Below are 21,053 nucleotides of genomic sequence, written 5' to 3'. Positions count from 1 at the left end.
GTAGCTACGCTCAAGTCTCGGTCTTCCAGGGTCGCCACCCTCTCTCCTATGCCGTCCACATCTCTCCGCACCTCCCTTAGATCGGAGGCCAGCTGCGCCCTGAGTTCGGTGATGTCCTCCTTAATGGAGGCAAACAGCTCGGTCATAAAGGCCTTCGTCACCTGGGCCTCATCGTCCGATTGTTTCGAGGACCCACTCGCTCCAGGGGAAGCCGGTTGCTGAGAAGATTTCGGGGCATTGTCCTTCCCTTGGCCCCGTTTGCGTGGCACATTAGTCATGGCGGCTCACAGTGCTCCGGCCCGGCGCCACGTGGCTCAGGATAGTGGCGGCCCCTCAGGCAGTCCAAACGCACAGCAAGGCGCGCTCTGTAGCTTCCAACTGTGCCCAGCCCCACGCACACAGCAACCCGATCCGTGGGCCTCACCGTAGCCCAGGCAAGGCAAAGCCCAAGTGCCGGCGCCTGCTTTCCACCGCCCTCCGGGCCCTCGTGCGATGCAAGATGCGCCGAGAACCGCTGGCCAGTTCCGCGGTCTCACTCCACTTTAGACTCGGCGGCCCACAGTGCCCAGTGTCCGTGCCTCGTGGCCAAGTTCAACGGCGGACCTCGCCGTTCAGCCAAGCTCTCGCCTTCACTTGCTCCGCAGACGCGGTTGCGTCCAGCCTCACACGTGCGGTGGCGGGTGATGCCGACCGCGGGTGCCTCCGACCTCTGTACGCCTCAGTCGGTGCTGGAAACCGGTGCAGCAATACCCCAAGGGCAAGGGGGGTCGAGCTGGGTCCGTCGCCAGGTCCACCTGTCTCCGAAATGCAGATACTCTCCGCCTTCCTTCTGCTCCGACTTCTTCAGAGTAGCTCCAGGGCCCCGCCCATCAACCTCGCCGGGCCTCGATGTCAGGAGAGCCCGGGGTCTCACAGGCCGTGGGGCGCGCTCGATCTCAGGAGCGAACTCTGGATCGCACCGCCTCGGCAACCACACCAATGCCAGCCGCTCCGTCAGGCGGACTTCCCCGCCGCTTTTGGGGCGGGTGGGGTCCCACAGACTTGTGCACTTAGATGCTTTGTAGGATCAGCGCCGGAGCGGCACGAAAAGGCGTCCTACTCCGCCGCCATCTTGGCCACGCCCCCACACAGTTTCTTTTTAACCGCAACGTAGTCATTGATGAAACCTCTGGCTGTCGCCTTGAATGCATCCCACACAGCAGGAAAAGGAATATCCGGAGTAACGTTCTGAAGAAAAAACTCTGGCAGGAACTCCTTAATACGCTCCTGAAACTTAAAATCCTTGGGTAAGAAATGATTGAAACGCCATCTGAGTGGCTTGAAAGGTTCAGAGGGGAGATCCAGACTAATCATAACCGGGGCATGATCTGAAATAAGAATGGACCTAATGTCAGCATTAAGTAGGTTAGGGAGTAGATGGGGACTCAAAAACATATAATCTATACTAGAAGATTTATGAGTAGGAGAATAGAAAGTGTATTCTAGCGTATCCGGATAAGATATTCTCCAAGCATCAACCTCCATTACATCAACCAGACCCCTCGATTGAATTGTAGTCGTGAAGGTTTTTTGAATTCTGTTGGGAATGTACCTAGCATTGGACTTCCTGTTCCTGATAGGGTCCATGACCTGATTGAAATCCCCACCCACGATTTGATTAGTGTCAGGACATGAATGAGGGGTATGTGACATATTCTTCCAGAATTGTGAATCAACACCAGTAGGTCCGTAGATGTTGAGAAGGGAAATAGGGGAACTATTAATTTTAGGAAGTAAAAGGAGCCATTTTCCATGAACATCTCTCTCCTCTATCTCCAAAACCAGAGAAATAGACTTGTGAAATAAAGTTACTAATCCATTTTTCCTACCTTTAGACGGGGAACACAAAACATGGTCCACCCACTGCTTTCCAAGTGAATTAATCTCATTAAGATGGGTCTCCTGGAACATCGCTGTTTTACATTTTAGCCTAGGCAAATGAGTAAGAACCCTCTGTTTCTTGACAGCAGTATGTAGTCCTTTAACATTTCCCGAAACAATGCAAACATTATCAGCCATGGTAACCAAAGAGAAAAAACATTAAACAACAAGATATACAATTTATAAATTTTAGCAATGACAAAGACAATTTATAATTGGTAAGCTGAAAGATGGACACATGAAACTTAGAATACAAGGTACAAGAGAGTGAATATTAGAAAGTCGTGAGAAAAAATGAATAATAAATTATTGACAGAGTAGAAAGAAAAAAAACATGGCAATAGGTAGAAACGTTATGCTGAAGTGACTTAGGGGACAGCAAAAGGAAGAAGAAAAGTAGTAAAGAAGAAAGAAGAGAGGAGACCAGAAGGGGGAAATGATAGAAGAAGAAAAGTTGACAAGAGGCAAAGGTGAAAAAAAAAAAAGAATAACATGAGGAGGTGGTGAACCACGAGAAGAAGACAGACGCAACAAAGCAAAGACAAGGAGGAACAGCAAAGACCCCAAAAAAAAAACACATAAAAAAAATAGAATGACATGAAATAAGAAATCTCAAAGTAGACTACCTAAGAAATATGTATACAATTAAGGAGAAGAAGACATTTACCGAAACCAGAAGAATAATAAACAAAAGGAGTTGGAGGGAAGAGAAGAATAATAAACAAAAGGAGTTGGAGGGAAGGCACCATGAGGAGAAGAAACATCAGGGAAGGGTAACAGCACCAAATAAGACATATCTGTAAAATTAAAAAGGAGAAGCCAACAGTGAGTTGAATACCAGCACTCTGAGTTGTGCAACAAGAAGAACCACATTGTGAAGACTAAGGTTAAGTGAAAGAAGAACTAGACAAAAAAATTCAGAGCTGAGCAATCAGGAAAATAAAGAAATGTAGCAGTAAGTAATCATTTCTTCCCACGCTCCATCTCCTCTCCTTTGTGATGAAAGATAAACCGTCTTAAATCTTCAGGGCGGTCAAAAGAGTAGGACCCTTCCTTGTAAGTGACTTTAAAAAACATGGATGGACATGGCCATATCTAGCGTTCATGGAATGAAGAGCAGGACGAAAGGAGAGGAACTCTACGTCAAGCAGAGGTGGCATGAGATACATCCTGAGAAAAAGACTTTTTGACCAGACCACAACATCTGCTTTCTCTGTTTGGCGCTTTTGTGTGTGGTGATATGTATGTGAATGCTTGTGTATGAATTTGATTGTACAAAAGGTGTGTTTGAGTGTATGAGTGAATGTACTTTGTGCCTTTTTTGAATTATTTTTGCGTGTCCTAGTTTTTATATTGTATTTCTGTATATGATTATGAAAAGTTTTTCAGATACTATTTCACTGTCTTAATGAAATTATTTTTCTATGAAAACGTATATATAAAAAATTAAAATTAAAAATTTCTTTGAATAAATAAACGTTCCTTGTGGTTGTGTGGGTTAGCTGAATGTGCGATTAGAACTTTGTTCTTTTGGTATTTAGGGAACACCCATTTCCAAGTTTCTCTCTAGTATTCTCGCCCTGGCGGGTTGTTTCCCTCTTGTCATTAATCTTTAGATTCAGGGTCCCTCTTTTGTTTTTCAATTGGCTGCAGACAAAACCATAACAATTCAGTGTATTCCAGAAATAGAACAATAATCCCTCTGGGACGATTGACTGATGCTGCAGAGGGACGTCCGCCAGGCCTGGGACCAACACAATGAGCTTGTTGTAGGTTAAGCGGAATATTTTCTTTGAGGCCAACTATTTTAGGTATATGAAGTTTGAGAAAGATACGCCTGTCCGGGCCCCCCTCCCCTTCAGGAATACCATAAATTGTAAGGTTGTTATGTCGGTTACCGTTTTCCTAGTCCTCCGTCTGCTGTTTGAGAAGAGTAATTTCCTTAGACACAGCTTCAATCTTTGAGGAAACATCTTGAGCGCCACTGATCCTCTGCTCTGATAACCTGGATTCAAGATTGGACCATTTTTCATCAAGCCGCTGAATGGTAGCATTGGTGTCAAGGATACAATGTTTCATAAGTCCTCTAGCGTGATAGGTAGAGGAGATTTTGTAGGTGAGTTAGGATCCTTCTTAGGATGCTGAGCAGCAGCAGTGGGAGAGTCCTCACGAAGGGAAGATATACCTGCAGAAACACCCTTTTGGTTAGATGGGGACGAGGGATCCATAAATGTAACAAGAGAGTGACACTGCATTACCTCAAACCACAGGTGTAAGTAGCGAGCAAAAGTTAAGTGGAACCAGACCTCAGTTATGAATGCTTACAGAACCCAGTCCTCAAAAAACCTAGAAAATGAACCACCCTGTGTTAAAAGGCAGGAGGACACTGAAGAAAAGACGCTGCGCCCCAGCACCAGCGTTCCAGCAATATTTAGGACATGTAGTCAAGACTGTAAACAAGTCGATATCGTGTAGAAACAGTCTCTAGCAAAGAGTGGAACAACACAAGACTGCAGCTATCATGTGGCGGCTCAATCCAAGCCTTTATCAGACAAATTTTTCCAAAGGATCAAGCCGTCGTGAATTTATAGTGAACTTCTCCTAGTCATTTTGTATCAGTCTTAGTTTAAACAACTGGCCGTAGTTTAGCATAACCTGAGCAGACACCTGACTCAAAACTAACAATGCCAGCACAACATGCAAGGTAGGTTCAGTTCGTTAACAGAAGAATCCGACTTTTTTATAAACTCATAAGAGAGGTGCTGCAAATATTGTTTAATGATCCTTTTCCACTCCAGCGCCCTACAATACCACAAAGACTAATAGAAACAAACTGTTAGTGATCCAAAATGAAAAGATAGTTGCATGTTCATCCAATATCGCCAATTGTTCACAATTGAGTCACATATAAATACTTAAGACATGGCATGACCATAAGTAAAAAAAAAAAAAAAAAGACCAGGGAAATAACTGCCATACACCGCTGGTAACAGCCAGCGTATGTTATGTTATGTTATAATTGTTTTTATATAGCGCACGGCTACTTAAAGAGTGTCCCGGCGCTTTAAATAAGGAGACCTACAGCAAAATAACACAACACAGTAATAAAAACAAGGTGAAAAACAGAAAGAAAACAGAGAGAACAGTAGAACAGCCTAAAGGGTAAACAGCCAGGTTTTGAGGCCTTTCCTAAATGCAAGTAGGCTGGTGGCTCCCCGGAGTGTTAGCGGCAAGGTGTTCCACAACTGGCGCCAGCAGTCCGAAGGAGCGGCCTCCAATGCGGGCTCTCTTCACTCGCGGCACAGCCACCAGGAACAGAGATTCTGACCTTAGAGAGCGAGTCGGATGGTAAAAGGCAAGTCTCCTTTGGAGGTACTTCGCTCCCACCGCATGAAGAGCTTTGTAGGCCAAAGTTAATGCCTTGAAGACAATCTGTTTACGGTATAGGCAGCCAATGTAAAGTCTGCAACAAGCCAGCAGCACTGGCTCGCCTGCTAAGGCCAAAAATGGCCCTCGCGGCCGCGTTCTGCACAACTTGGAGCCGCTGCAGCAGGTTCTCTGGCAGGCCCAGGTAGAGAACGTTGGAATAATCCATCGCCGCACCTAGGATGGCGACCGGAATGGGTGCCCGAGAGGGAAGCGGGACGCGGGTGAAAACCAGTAAATGGCTTAAGAAAAAATGGAAAAAAGAACAGCTACCTGTGCCCCCGCGTCTGCGCTCCAATATCCTTCAAGCCATGGAGTAAAGAAGCTGGATAAGCTGTTCCGCTATCCAGACGGTCTCTTGTGGCGGCTCAAGCCAAGCCCCCAGCCCTTGATCTTCTAAAGGAGAATTTAAGTCTTCTGCAGCACAGACCGGTTCATTTGCGAGCGACTGCACAGCAGAATTGGACATTATAGACATTATGGTCTGGAAAAGTACCATGCCAGCTTCTCAGTGAACACTGTTTTGAATCTCAAATTTTACATAAATTCAAAAGAGTGGCTAAAAAAAAGCCATTATTCCCATTTAAGTATAGTTCTATTTTCTGTAGCAGAAAATCAGCTGACCACTTGATGACTATTACAATTTTCCGCTGTCATGAGCGCCAAAAATTCAAGCCTTTGGGGTCGTATGAAAAAAATCATAGTTCTTTCCTCAACCATGTGTAGGAGTTACTGTTTGAATTCTCTTGCCTAACTCTGGATATTCATAAGCACAACTGGCTGCTCAAACACTCTAGGCCCCACTTCCTCCTGTGCGATTCCTTGACTTTAAACAAAGTTTGCAACTGTTACATTCATCCCAACCCAGCACACACTTCTGAGCAATGGCTCCTACTTAATGTTAACTAATGAAAGTTGTTGTTAAATGGCCCATATTTGTCAACACAATTGGAGACAGTGAATTGTAATGGAATACCCTTTTATCCCCTTCCGCGAAGTGTGTTTGAAAACTTTCCATGGGCTCAAATAGATACTGATAAAATGCTTTTTGAGAAACTGAATAAACTAGTTGCCATTCTGACACAAAAGGGACTCCTTTGAACTCGGTGGCAGAAATATTTGACTTAAAACATCCCGCTTAGTTCCAGATATTCAAAAACATTTGCAGACCTAGAATCCTACCTGTTTTGTATACTCTATGAACACACTTTCCAGCACCTCCAATACCCCTGGCATAATGCACTTTTTCAAAAGTGTTGTGGCTAGCATATTCACTGTTTGAAGAATGATTCCTTCATTTTGTTATTCACAGTTCTCCAGTTTTTTCAGTGGATTCTTTGCAATGCTTCTCATCATTGGCTGTGGTATTCTGATTTTGATTCATATAAAGAAAAAATTCTTTTGAGCTGACAACATAGAGTTTGATTATCCAGCAGAAAGAAAATGCTGTGAAACCCTGTCGGATCTTGTCTTTGAATGACTGTCTCGACTAAGTGAGTTCTTGACTCTCTAATTTCCCAAAATGAGTGCTCCTCAAATAAAACCTGTCTTCTGATTTATAAATTGCCTGCAAGAGTTAACACTTGCACGATTCAGGGATGCAACAGGGTGTCAATGTGACACCCTGCCACCCTTGAATATGTCCCCCCCTAATACCGAATCGGTAATAGTAAATGGCTTCTAAATTCATTCCTATGGGCCTGGAGGCCCATAGGAATGAATGGGAATTACCAAATCGGTAAATACCGAATCAGTAATACCGAATATTACGGATTCTGTAAAATTTACCAAATTTTTACATACATACTATTTACAGATTCTTATATTCCGAATCGTAAAATTCGGTATTTAAGAATCAGTAAATGGAGATTACCTACATATGGCCCCAGGTGCTGCAGTAAAAATCTCCAGATACTGTGGTGGTTACACGACACTGGTTCCGATTTAGGGGTTAAAATGAACAATATGCCCAATCGTTTGCCATCCAAAAGAAAATAACTGATCCAGCAGTTTAAAAAAAGTGACAGTAGGACTAATAATAAGGACAGTGTTTACCCCCATTTATCTTTTATATATTGCATCTAGCCACATTGATTAGAAAGCAAATATACGACCTGATATGCTTATTAACACAAATATGTTCCTAAAGTCTTTGTATGCAATGCTTTGACATATAATCCTATATTTCTAAATGCTTTGAAATGGCTTTTATAATGGTTTATGCAATTCGATATATTATTATATGTAATTTGTACATCATATTTTAGAAAATCATTGTATAAAATAAAAAAAGTTGTACTGTGTAGCTCAAAATCTACCCACTATCCGAAGAATGTAACTATGACAGTGCTAACTCTGTTGGTCTGTTTTCATTACATGTTTGCCGTCCGCTTCTCTTTATCATTAATAGAAAGTGTGAAATTCTTAGCGCACATGTAAGATGCTGTTCTCATTATGGCTAACAACTCAATAGCGGATGTATTTATGTTTAGAACAATGAGTGCAACAGTGTAAGCGAATGGTTTGCAAAGACTGATGCACAGTAAGCATAGTGTCTCCAAAAACCTACTTTATTTTGTAAATAAGAGAGCAAATCAGTGACGAATGGTATAAAAAGTCCAGGATTTAACTATTGATTAGGAGAGGTCTTCCTGCCAGAGCTATCATCGGAGATCATGCCAGAATGGAGAGCCCCTCTGCTCCAAGTCATAGAGTTAATTCCAGAAGCTGTGCTGAAGTGGTCCTTCACCTTAGGGACACATCCTGCTTCTGTGACTGATCTCTGATGAGAAATAGCGGAAGATAGCTATTTAAAATATATGCTGGTCTTATCCATCTTATGAAAATTGCAAGGCAGATTTTTGCTATATAATGCTGTAGCTAAGGCTTAGCATAAGTTTAGAAATGGCAGTAGTCTGTTAGAATGTCAAAAGCTCGCCAACAATGTTTGAATAGTTATCTATATGCTCTTTACAGGCCTAAATGCTTTTCTTTTTGAATTCTGTGTGTTTAGCTTAACCATTTTATACACTAGACTGAGGATTTTAAAATAAACATTTTTAGCTACTTCTTATTGCCATTTTTGAGTGTCTTATTTAATAATGAAAGATTGTTTGGATTCCCACTGTGTCCCTAACCTTGTTAGAGGAGTCACCTGAAACCACTGACTGAGCAGGACTGTTTAACAGGCTTGTGTCAGGACTTCGGTTAAAACTGTACTTTTCTAATAAATCTCCACAGCAATGAAGTAGGTTCTTGTATTGGTCGGTTAGACATTTGACTCATCTGGCGACATCCCCCCTGCCAAGATGTTGTATCAGGCTACATTGAATTTATGACTGTCTAAGGAATGGCAATTAACCCCTTCAGTGCTGATGACAAAGCCAGCTCGTCATGGGTGTTACCTGCCCTGTGCTTATGACGAGCTGGCTTTGTCATTTATTTATTTATTTAATTTATATGGCGCGTTATAACCACAGGGGTCTCTAAGCGCTGGTCATGAACAATGGGAATTCAGAGAGTTCAGCACCCAGCGAGAAAACCCATAAAAGCCAAGGTGTTAATTATGATCTAGTTATACAACTCTTGAATGTTCCGTATGGGGTTTAACGTTTATTGTAAATTAATGCTATCTAGCAGCATTGCAAAGCAAACTGCTATGTTCGAGGCATGTGAGCTGTAGATCACAAGCTTTGCATTCGTCTGTCATCTAGTGTTGGGTACGGATCTTTGCACTTAGTTTTTGTTCGAAGAAGTCTTTTCCAGTCATGAGGTAGGTGACTCCTCCTTTCGGTGATAGTGAGCATGGGCATCCACTCAATTCTTAGATTGTTTTTTACCCATAGAGTTCGGACGTGAATTGCTGCGGTCTGCTTCAACACCGTTTTCTTGGGTTCCCCTCGGTGCGCAATCCCCTACCCTTGACAGTATTGTTTCTCGATCGTGTCCCCCATTCTCCACGTATCTTATCAGTTCAAAGTCTTCGATCAGAACATTTGTGGAGGGATACGGGCCTACATGTGTCGGGCCAGCTCGCAGTCGATGGAACAGACTCCATTAAGATTCTGTCCCGGGTGTTGCACTAAGTATCTGCGTACCGACTTGCACAAAGTGTGCAACTTGTGTCTATCCCCGGAACACAACGAACAGGACTGCGACGCCTGCTTATCTTTCCGATCCAAGAAGACGCTCCGTGATCGTCGGGCTCGACGTCACTAAGTGCACTAATAAAGAGGTTCTGCACCGGATCTCTTTGGAGAAGATTCCAACAATGAAGTCTTCAACGCACAAGGAGCCGAGGAAGAGGAGGAACACATTTCCCTGTACGAAGACGACTCCAACATGGAACAAGACGTTTCCACAGCGTCAGCATACCGGGAGTACTGATATTCTCCTGCCCTAAAATATGCCGAAGAAAAAGGCTCCGGTCCCTCCTCTGCCTTCGGGCCTGTAGTGTAGTTCCTATATTCCCAATAGGCTCTGCGCATTGGAATAACATAAACGGTAGTTTAGACGTAGGACTGAGGTCGACTAGGTCTCTATTGAATATGTTAGACTTAATTATGAATGCCAGCTAGCTCAGAGGTCACTAAGCACTTTCTCGAAGGAACAGGAATGAGTTAACTTTCCCGAATAGACAAGAAGGGATTAGCTTCTGACAACCGCATAAACATGACAACTTTGCTCCCTCCAGAATAAGGAGTATATCTCCAGAGTAGTGTGAAAACAATAGATGGCTATTTCACTCAGTCAATCGTGCATGCTTAGTTTCACCAGAGTACAGAGAAATAGAGAGACGGGCGTTTTCAATAAAAGGTGTTATTTATTGAGCAGTCTTCTTTCTCATGCAAGAGAAGTGAATTGCCACAATTGCAATACTTATCATAAAGTAAAGTGGATACAGTAAAAGGAGTATTATGAAATAATACTGTAAAAGCATTTATATGGTTTCTGAGCCATACAATACTTAAAACGGATAAAATATATACAATACATACAATGATAAAAGTTGACTAAACTTACTCAACTGGTGCTTCTAATATACGCCTACCCCGGTGTACCTAACCTAAGCCTCGTACGTGGGAAGGAGTAAGTGAGCTGCAGTTAAAGTTAAGTTAGTTTTGCCAAGAATCTGAATCAAGAATTCTCTAAGGATCTAATCAGCTCCGTACCTTGGTTTCAGAATGAAGGAGGTCTTGTATGTCTTTCTCAGGACTCGATCTCTCAGCAACCCACAAGGGTGACTGGAAACACTGGAGCTGGATTTCTCGGCAGGAGAAAAGACCGTGTCTCTCTCAGTGGGTCAATTGAGAGGGCCGGCTTCCTTCGGCACTCGCATCAGCTGGGCTTTGGGTAAGTAGATAGCCGCTCTGCTCCAAACCACCGTGTGTTGCTTAAGGCAAATGCTGGTATATTTATACCTGGAAGGTGCAGTGTTTGACATAATGTTGGACATAAGACGTCACTAAGAACTGTCACTAAGAACTGGTAGTTCTTTCAGGACTCTCAGGAGTTCTAGGACAAACCAAAACAGAAGCAGGGGGAATTCCCGGGCTGCTGGAGGCTTGGTTTGTTTAAAGAACGCGTTGTACTTTCTAGGAGTCTAGGGAAGTAGCCTTGCCGTATTTGGACTGCATTGGCTATGACTAAATATGGATATGATTCTTATGCCTTTATAAGGATATGATTTGTTATAACCACATAAGGGCATAAATCTGGAATATTTAATTAGGGTCCTAGATACGTTCACAACAGGCACCGAGAACAGGTTTCGAACACCCCTCCTTCGGCACCGAAACACATATCAAAGCCTTTTGGCTTGGGATGAAGTCTGCCCCATCCGGGCACCAAACCAAAACCTTCGTCACCGAAATCCAAGCAATCCTTGTGCTCATCCCTTCGTCACCGCCTCTGCAGCCAAACCTTTGACACCTAAAATTCTGGCGCCGGAAGACAAAACCGCTCCTGCCCCATCCAAGGAGCCTCTTTTCAACGTCTCTCCTTCCTACACGGACCCGAAAGAAAAAGAACTAGTGATTAATCCAAAAACTGGACATATTCACGTAAAACAGCCAGTTAAAAGGAAACCAGAAATGGAGGAAGCTTACCATATTCCACTTAAAAATATTTTTAAATGTTGGTACTAATCCTGCTCTTCCTCCTCTTACACCTCCTTCCCCACTTGAGACAAATTTGTTAATTACTCCTACAAATTCACCACAACCACAGTCCCCTGACCACCAAAGTGATAGGGATGGGGCTGTACCAAGGGATATTAGTCCCGATCCATGGACTGACCACTCATACAAACGGGGCCCCTGAGGCAAATAACAAGCAGAAGGAGCAGGGGAAAACCAGAGAAGCACTCAAATAGGAAATCCTCTGCCTGTGTACAACCAACCAATAGATATAAATGCAACAACATATTCCCGCATATACAGATAACGAAAAAATCATTTATATCTATTGGTTGCTCAACAGTGAAGCCTGAGTTTGTAGGACGTACTAGTATGTGTGGGTATGTTTATGCTTGTTTGAATGAATGTCTGTGTGTGAGGTAGGATGTGTTTGGATTGGTCTTGATAATATTTTCACTACGACTTGATTACAATCTAAAAATCTAATGTAATAAATAAAAATAAATGTTGATAAGTAAAGCGTTGTGTATCATATTTTGGAAGGCCAGTGGTCTCAGACGTGTGTCTGAGTATCAGTGATCACCAGCACTATATGATGTTGTACACAGGCAGAGGATTTCCTAATTGAGTGTTTCTCTGATCCGTGGACTGACTACAATACAGATCCTAATACAAACAATGATCCTGGTCTATACGCTGCAAAATCCTCTCCACCAGAAAACAATTTAGTATACATCGAGTTTCTCCATAGGGCTGCTGAATATCCTGGAGTCCAACTTCACAAAGATGCCCTTGAAGACGATTTTCTCTTTGAGACCTGAAGTTCTTTTTAAAGAGCAATTCACACACTGCCCATGCTCAAGGGTATGCTCAAACGCGCAGACTAACTTTTTAAGGGCCCTGTGCGTGCAAGAAATGTCACACCTAGAGTAGATAAAATATAAGCCGGCACCTACAGACCCAATTTACATCAAGGTTCAAGTTCCCTTAGACTCCCTACTAGACTCTAACGCTCATAATAGAGCAAATTCTCAAACCACAGGAGATTCCTCGCCTCCTGATCAATAATCTAAACGTATAGATGCCTCTGGCAAAAGAGTAGCCGCAGAGGCAGCCAATCACTGGCTTATTGCCAACACCCAGGCTCTTTTAGCACGTTATAACAGGGCTCATTACGACGAGCTGGAAAATTGCTACAATTCTTGCCAGACAAACATAAAAATAAAGCTAGGGATTTAAATCAGGAAGGAAAGCTCATTTCTAGTAAATCGATTAGTTGTGCTTTAGATGCAGTTGATACTGCAGCTCGCACAGTTAACACTAGTGTACTTTTAAGAAGACACTCCTGACTCAGAATTTCAGGTTTTAAACCCAAAGTCCAGGCTTCCATTTTAAATCTACCCTTCAATAAGGAACACCTCTTCTGACCTGTAGTAGATACTACTTTAGAAAAAATGAAGGACACAGAGGTTGCAAATCTATGGGGCTTTCCTGTCCCCTTCGAATCGGGGATTCTTTTGCCGCTCCTTTTACATAGGGGTCTCAAACATATCCTTGGACAATATCCTTGGACAATACCTCTGCCTCCTACAGAGGCAACAATCAGTCACCCTCTTCCAAGGGTTACTTTGGAGGAGGATTTTGAGGCAATAACTGCATGGGAAGAGGTAAAGGTAGCACAACACGTACTTCCCCTGCAGCCAACAAACTTTGACTTGCCTCCTCCACCCCAATCATTACACACCTGTCGGGGGACGTTTTTCTCAATTTCTACCCGTCTGGAATACAATAACTTTAGACAGATGGGTTCTACAAATTATCCGATCTGGTTATTCCCTAGCGCTTGCTGACAATCCCCCAAACATTTCTCTATATCACAAAAAATGTCACCATAGCAGTTGAACCTACTCAAATAAGAAGTTCTCGCTCTATTGCAGAATGGAGCTATAGAGCCAGTCCCATTAAAGGATCAAGGGGCCGGTATATACTTCCTATATTTACTCATACCCAAAAAGGATGGCGCTCAGGCCTATACTAGACCTCAGAGATCTAAATCTGTATATCCACTTGAATAATTTTCACATGGTGACACTCCAACAAGTGCCCCCCCTCCGTCAGCAAGGTGACTTTGTGTCTAATTTAGACTTAAGACGCACACTTCCATATTCCAATACATCCCGCTCATCGCAAATATCTCCGGTTTTTGGTAGCGGGACAACATTACCAGTTTAAAGTGCTTTCATTCAGTCACCACTGCTCCCAGAGTATTCACCAATGCCTGGCAGTCGCAGATCATCTGTGAAGAGAACATATTTATGTCTTCTCATACTTGGACGACCGGCTTATTATAGCCAGTTCACAAGTAAAGTGTCTACAGCACACTCATAAAAGAGTACAGCTGCTCCACAATCTCGGATTCACTGTAGATCTGTTGAAGTCCCATCTCCAACCCTCCAGCATGCATGCATACATAATTGGGAACCTCTCTCGATACTCAAAAAGCTTTAGCCTGTCCAAATCCAGCCAGAATCTGCAACATTCAGGCTCTAATTTCCCAGTTCCAGCCCCACCACTCATTACCAGCTCGGTATTCAAGCAGCTAATGGGAATGATGGTGTCTTGAATCTTAATAATTCTGTATGCAAGACTTCAAATGCGTCCCCTTCAGGAATGCTTAGCACGTCAGTGGAATCTGTCTCAGTGTCCATTATCAGATCTAGTGTTGGTCGACGCCTGCACTCATCGCTGTCTGCAGTGGTGGAATCCACAAAACCTTTTCAAAGGACGGCCCTTCATCGACCCAGTTCCACAGATGGTGTTAACAGCATGTGCATCGCTCATTGGTTGGGGAGCTCATCTCCAAACTCACACAATTCAGGGCATGTGGATTCAACTTCACATAAATCACCTAGAGCTGCTAGGAGTATTTCTAGCGCTCAAAGCCTTTCAAATTCACCTTGTAGGCAAAGCTGTCCTGATACGCACAGACAACATGACGGCCATGTATTATATACAGAAACAGGGAGGGACACACTTTCTGTCACACCTTGCACAGGTCATTTGGAGGTGGGCCATACATCCCAAAATCTATCTCCTAGCTTGACACCTTCCAGGAGTAGACAATCAGACCGTAGATCTGCTCAGCAGACAGAGACAACAGATTCACGAGTGGGAACTCGACCCTCAAGTTCTCCTCCCGTTCTTTCAGATGTGGGGCTTCCCGGAAATCTGTTCGCCACACACCAAAACGCAAAATGCTCAAACTTCGCCTCCAGGTATCCACACCCATTGTCTAAAGGCAATGCACTATGGATGAACTGGTCAGATATTTGCCTATGCTTTTCTGCCTCTCCCACTCATTTCACTAATGGTTCGGAAGCGCAGGCAAGCGTCCCTCACACTAATTCTAGTTCTAATTCTAGCTGTTCTTTGGGTGTCAGGCTGACACAAGTTGGCAGGATTGGTGGCCTGTGAACACGTTCCCTCCCTCGTCCTCTTCTCTGGTGGCTAAGAACCTTGGGGTCAAAATTGACAACAGCCTATCTCTTAAGTCCCAGATCTTGGGCCTGACTGGCACTTGCTATGGTCTCCTTAAAATGTTGCGCAAGTTTCTTCCCTTGCTCCCTTTGACGCATAGGAAGACGACGGTCCAGGCTCTTATCTGCTCTAGGCTGGACTACTCCAATGTTTTATATTTGGGTCTTCCGGACTACCTACTACAAAAACTCCAGGTGGTCCGAAACTCGGCGGCACGGGCCATTTTTGGCCTACCTCGCCAAGCGAGAGCCTCGGACCTGTTACTTTCCCTACACTGGCTCCCTGTAAGGAAGCGGATTGTTTTTAAAGCACTTACGCTGGCGCATAAGGCACTCCATGCGGTGGGAGCTGAATATATCCAGACACGCCTTGCTTTCTACAAACCTACAAGATCCCTTAGATCGGAATCTCTTGGTTTGGCTATTGTCCCTGCTGTTAGGAAAGCAAGGGTAGGGGGACGTTCTTTCAAACACCTGGCTCCTCAGTTATGGAACACCCTCCCTCTGTCGCTCCGCTGTACCTCGAACCTGCTGGCCTTTAGAAAAGGTCTCAAAACGTGGCTCTATGGACAGTGATTGGTCTGTTTTTTTTCACTTTTTCTTTCTCCTTCTGTAGCTTTGCTGTGGGTCAGAAAGCGCCGGGACACTCCTTGGAGTTGCAGAGCGCTATATAAGACACCCATAACATCAACATTAACATCATCTAGTAGCTACCACATGGGCCTGTCAACCTTGGTTCACCACCCTGTTGGAGCTCTCAGTAGTTCCTCATCAAAAACTACATCTCACATCCAATCTCCTCACGCAGAGAATCAGAGAAATAAGACACCAGATCCCAGACATCTCAACCTAGCGATCTGGCACCTTAAGTCATATAGTTTGGCTATCTGAATCTTTTTCCAGACTGTATGAACATTATTCAAGAAGCTAGACGACCTACTACAAGAGCTTGCCATGCAGCAAAATGGAAGCGGTTTGTTATTTATTGTAAGAACAACCATATCAACCCGCTTGATGCTTCAGTCAAAAATACAATTTGCTATGTACTGCATTTAAAACGGTCAAATTTAACGTACACATCTATATGCCTACATCCCGCTGCAATAGCTGCCTACCTTCAGAATAGACAACATCTCTCTCTTTTCAAAGTGCCTGTTATTAGGGCCTTTATTAAAGGATTCAAGAGAGTTATTTCCCCAAGACTTACAACTGCCCCAGTGTGGAATCTTAATATTGTATTGATCAGACTAATGGGTGCACCCTTTGAGCCATTGCATAAATGTGAACTGCAATTTCTCACTTGGAAAGTTGCTCTCCTCATTGCTATCACATCACTGAGGAGAGTGGGTGAGCTTCAGGCCCTAACCATAGAAGAACCATTTTTACAAGTACACCAAAACAAAGTGATTCTTCGTATTAACCCTAAATGTCTATCTTGAGTAGTTTCTGCCTTCCACATCAGTCAATCTGTTGAGTTGCCTGTGTTATTTCCTCAACCAGTTTCTGTGGCAGAATATGCTCTACACACTTTGGATGTGAAACGAGCATTAATCTGTTACAATGAAAGGACAAAATCTCTTCGTAAAACGAATCAACTCTTTGTTGCTTTTGCTCCACCTCACAAATGCAACCCCATTTCAAAATCGGATATTGCACGGTGGATAGTCAAATGTATTCAGACATTACCAATTCCCCCTAGAGCGCATTCCACTCGCAAATAGGGGCTTCTATGGCTTTCTTAGGAAACATTCCTATAGCTGACATCTGTAAAGCTGAAACATGGTCTACACCTCACACATATTGTGTGGATGTGTTAGCAAAACAACAAGCTAATGTAGGCCAGGCAGTTCTTCGTACACTCTTTCAAGCGACTGCAACAGCTACAGGTTAGCCTCCGCTTTGGGAGATTACTGCTCTATAGACTATGCAAAGCATGTGATCTACAGCTCACATGCCTCAAACGGTAAATGCTACTTACCCAATATGCATCTGTTCTTCGCATGTAGAGCAGTAGACTCACATGCGCCCACCCGCCTCCCCTGGTACTTATACCTGGTGCAGTAATTTCTTACTTGGATACATACACATGGACATCTCTATTTTACTTTTACTAACCATTCTAACCCTCTGCGGGAAAACCATCTAACAATCGAGTTGATGCCCATGCGCACTATCACCGAAAGGAGGAGTCACTTACCTCATGACTGGAAAAGACTTCTTAAAAAAAAAAACAAAGTGCAAACATCCAGACCCAGCACTAGATGGCAGACGTATGCAAAGCATGTGAATCTACAACTTTACATGCCAACAACAGATGTATCCTGGGTAAGTAGCATTTTCCTTTTCATGAGTGCCTAAGGTTTGTGTTTCTATGCACCTGACTTAGGCAACCCGAAATGGAAAGTGTGGTCTAACCCTTTCTCCGGACCTTGCTCACCCTGAAACAACCACAAATTTAAGTGAACCTATACTTACACTCTCACATCCTAAAAATCCTTAAGAAATTACTACAACTGCATGCACCCGCCCCAAATATCAGTCATTCCAGGTGGTTGTCAGTGGTTCTTATGTTCGCTGGAAGACCCTTCCATTTGAATGGGTAAGGAGGTACACCCGTTGTGTTTATTTTTATAAGCAGAAATGGTCTTCTGAGGTGCCCACCTGAGGAAGTCTTATAAAGTTAAAATCATATCAGCTTTGCTTGAATGCACTGTTGTAGCATCAGCTTTGGCTTATTTTCTGCGTGCATTTATGCAACATTGACAGCGCTTGTTCTGATTTATAATTGAATGTTAAGCAATACCAATCATGTACACTTAATGATATTTGCAAAAATTCCAGATGGGTTGTTTTAATTGATGATTCTTGTTGCAACAGGAATTGGGATGGACACATGTGTTATTCCTTTACGTCATGGTGGCCTTTCCTTGGTCCAGACCACAGATTATATATACCCAATTGTAGATGATCCTTATATGATGGTGAGTCGAGTTTTCTTTGCATGAGTAATGTGAAAGATTTAAGAACTTTAGTTCTGGTCTGCAAATGTTTATTTCCATGTAGTTTATGAGCATGCACACTGTTTTGCATTAGTTTTACAAAAAATATTTATATGCATTTTCATTGCTGTCACTGATTAAAGCTTTTACATTATTGAATGTCACACACAGTATGACTTTTGTTTATGAAAAAATGTTAATTGAGTGCATTTTGAAAGGTAGGAAGCTCCGTTATGAAATCAGAAAGAAGTGCTCACTTATCGCTTTGTGCTAATGAGATTATCCAGATGCTACCCTTTCTAAAAATGCCTGTGAACTGAATTATTTTTATGCTTGGCTTATCACTTTTCCTAATTTGAGCCCTTGCAAGAAATGGAAACTATATAAGCTGTGTCATTTTATTTCTGTTTTTAACTTGCACAAACAACCCTTGTGGCTCTTCATGCCGTACTTCTTGCTCTGGGTGAAAGTCTGATTTGGAAAATATATCCCAGTCCCTAAAAGACTGCCACCCTCATCGTGCCTGCAACCACCGGCACTAATTAAGTATGACCGATATGGTCAAATTTGTGCAGCTGCAACAGTTGTCCAACTGCCTCTTTTATATGTTGCAAATGAGAAATGGAGAACTGGGAGAGATCCAGACACACAGTCATCAGTGGGGTTAACAAAGTAATTCTGATAGAGACATCTAGCGGCAGATTACTAAACTTTTGAATTCTCCCCAGGCGCCAGTCTGTATCCAGACTTTTTTCAGCAGTACTTCTTAGTGCCAGGGGATGGCGTTGCATGGCTCCGTGATGGCGTTGTCTCTGGATATGATGTCAGTGGAGCCATATAAGTCCCCTCCGGTGCGCAGAAGTCAGTTTCATCTTTTCTGCACTGCAGCGTCGATCTGAAGAAGGGGTTCCTCAGACCTCTTGTGTTTGACCTACTTCAATGCCTTTTTGCGCCAGAGAACAGTGTGCGTATGCATTTTGGATTTTAGTCATGCAAGACCTGTACTTGACAGATGTTGTCTACTGATCCTCATCCCATCTGCATGTGGTGCCTAGAAGAGCACCACGACTCCGATGAGTGCAACCCCTCTAAGGCTGAAGCCTAAGGCCTTGCGGGAAAGGCGAATGAAGTCGCTGCGGTCGTGGCTGTCCTGATCGGAGTCCAGGCAACATCGGTCTCTTTCCAGCTCCTGAGGTTCCTGCACGGCGCTGTACAAGGTGCAGTTCCCGTTGGCACTGCTCACCCAAATTGTGAAAATCCCATCAGAAGGGATCGAGGTCATGGAGGACTTCGGTCTCACAACATCCTGATGTGGTTGCTGGTTCCTCCCGCTCCTTACCGAGGATGTAGCACAAGAGTCTATCCCGAACGTCCCTGCTTATCCTAGAGTGCGGTGACTATGACCCATATGCAGGCATATTTTTATCCTTTTTGGATCCATACCTCCCCCTGGTACACCTTCGGGCCCCTAGGAGGTAGAAGGCACTCTGACTGGAAACACACCTGCGGGTTCACCCTCGGCGTTGGTCGAGGACCTCAGTTCCGTGCCTGGAGTTATTACAGCGTCGGTACACAGCCCAGTGCGGCTTCCAGTTGTAACGCTGGTGGCGTTGGATGAGGTGGCCCTGGAGGAAGATACTACCCCAGTCGATGCTGGAGACACTATTCATGGTGCTTGTCGATACAACACCATCCCGACGTAGATTGGTGCCGGAGACGCCGTTCTTAGCTGCTGCCGTTCCAGTACCTTCTACTTTACATTCTGAGGATGAAGCTGGTTCTGTTGCTATTTCTCCAGTATTGCAAGTTGGTTCAGCAGCCACTGGTGACGTCAACTGGTTGGTTGGTCTTGGTCAGCCTCTTAATGGAGGTTCTTTGGCGGCATTTGGTGGGGATAGTAGTCTGCAACTATCACCTAATTATAATCTGTTTTCTGCACCGTGAATGTCGAAGGAGCCTAGTGCAGCTTTCGCTGAGGGTGTTGATGTCCTCAGTGATGTCATGTGTGATGTAATATGTGAGGGCATAAGCAATGCATTGCGGGTGCGCGAGTTATAGTTAACTCAGTGTAAACGGAGTCCTCGCTGCCCCCAGATAATGCTCCCATTACTGAATGGTGGATCGCTGACCCCTCCCAGTCTCTTCATACCTCCCAGAATGACTGGAGCAGCGACGGTGAGCAGCTGTGGGGACAAACCAGACATAGACGACGAGTGTTCCTTTAAGGGGACGTGTACGGGGACCGAGGGGCTTCCCTGGAATGACCTAGGAGACGGCGGAGTGGTGAAAAACAAGGAAGTCCTAGTCTCGGCGTGTGACGTCACCGAGAGATGAGCGAGAGCAGAGGTGTCGAGAGGAAGACGAGAGGAAGAAGGACGCGAAGCGGAGGAAAGGCGAAAAGACGGAGAACGAGGGGAGAAGCCAGGAGGCAAACGTTTCCACGCGAAGCCCAGCCACACTCACGGAGGAGTGTGGCTATCCCAGGTACGACAACGATTGTCTGGCGGGTCTGAACAAAGTTAGGGGGTTGCTGTTCACAGACTGGAAGCTCTCTCCCTTTCTGTCCTAGGCACCCCTAAATCCCAGTCCTACACACCTACCCTCACATAGTGCATTTAGGCACGAGTTTAGTGTTTGGCACCGGTGTGGTTTTCCCTCACTCCCTTGGCTCCCTAATCTACGTTATTCAGACGGTCATCTGATAACACCTTTTGTTCTATTTTGGGTATATCACTTGTCTGCTGTGAAAGTCTGGAGGAAATGACCGGCCACAGGAGAAATAGACCCTACAAAGAAGAATAACCCCTGTGTTCAACGCCATCACGGATCCGGCTGCCCCCACTCAGGAAAGACAGTTGATAAAGAAAAGGAAGTCCTTTATTAAAATAAAGCCTTATCTCCCGCGCTCAAGTCTCCGGCATATTTCTCCATCTTCTACCCCGCCACACTCAGGTAACTATAACGGCTGAATTCTCTGATTTTGTATGAGTAAAACAGGACCCCAACTAGAACGTCCTTGTAACTTTTGTTTTTTT

The 21,053-nt window shown here is 44.1% G+C and overlaps 1 protein-coding gene across 4 annotated transcripts in view; it reads left to right on the top strand.

Moving 5' to 3' along the window:
* The window catches only part of SEPHS1 (selenophosphate synthetase 1), a 305,207-nt gene that overhangs the window by 70,789 nt on the left and 213,365 nt on the right, over window positions 1-21,053 (top strand). For all 4 annotated transcript variants that reach the window (XM_086919661.1, XM_086919658.1, XM_086919660.1 and 1 more), the window contains exon 3: window positions 17,897-18,000. In XM_086919661.1, coding sequence (XP_086775787.1) covers window positions 17,897-18,000 — 104 coding nt within the window. The remainder of the gene's footprint in view (window positions 1-17,896; window positions 18,001-21,053) is intronic.

Source organism: Lissotriton vulgaris, chromosome 1_1, assembly GCF_964263255.1.
Source record: "Lissotriton vulgaris chromosome 1_1, aLisVul1.2, whole genome shotgun sequence".
In the NCBI taxonomy this organism is placed as follows: domain Eukaryota; kingdom Metazoa; phylum Chordata; class Amphibia; order Caudata; family Salamandridae; genus Lissotriton; species Lissotriton vulgaris.
The sequence above is the reverse complement of the archived record's forward strand: the minus strand, read 5'-3'. Positions and strand labels throughout refer to the sequence as shown.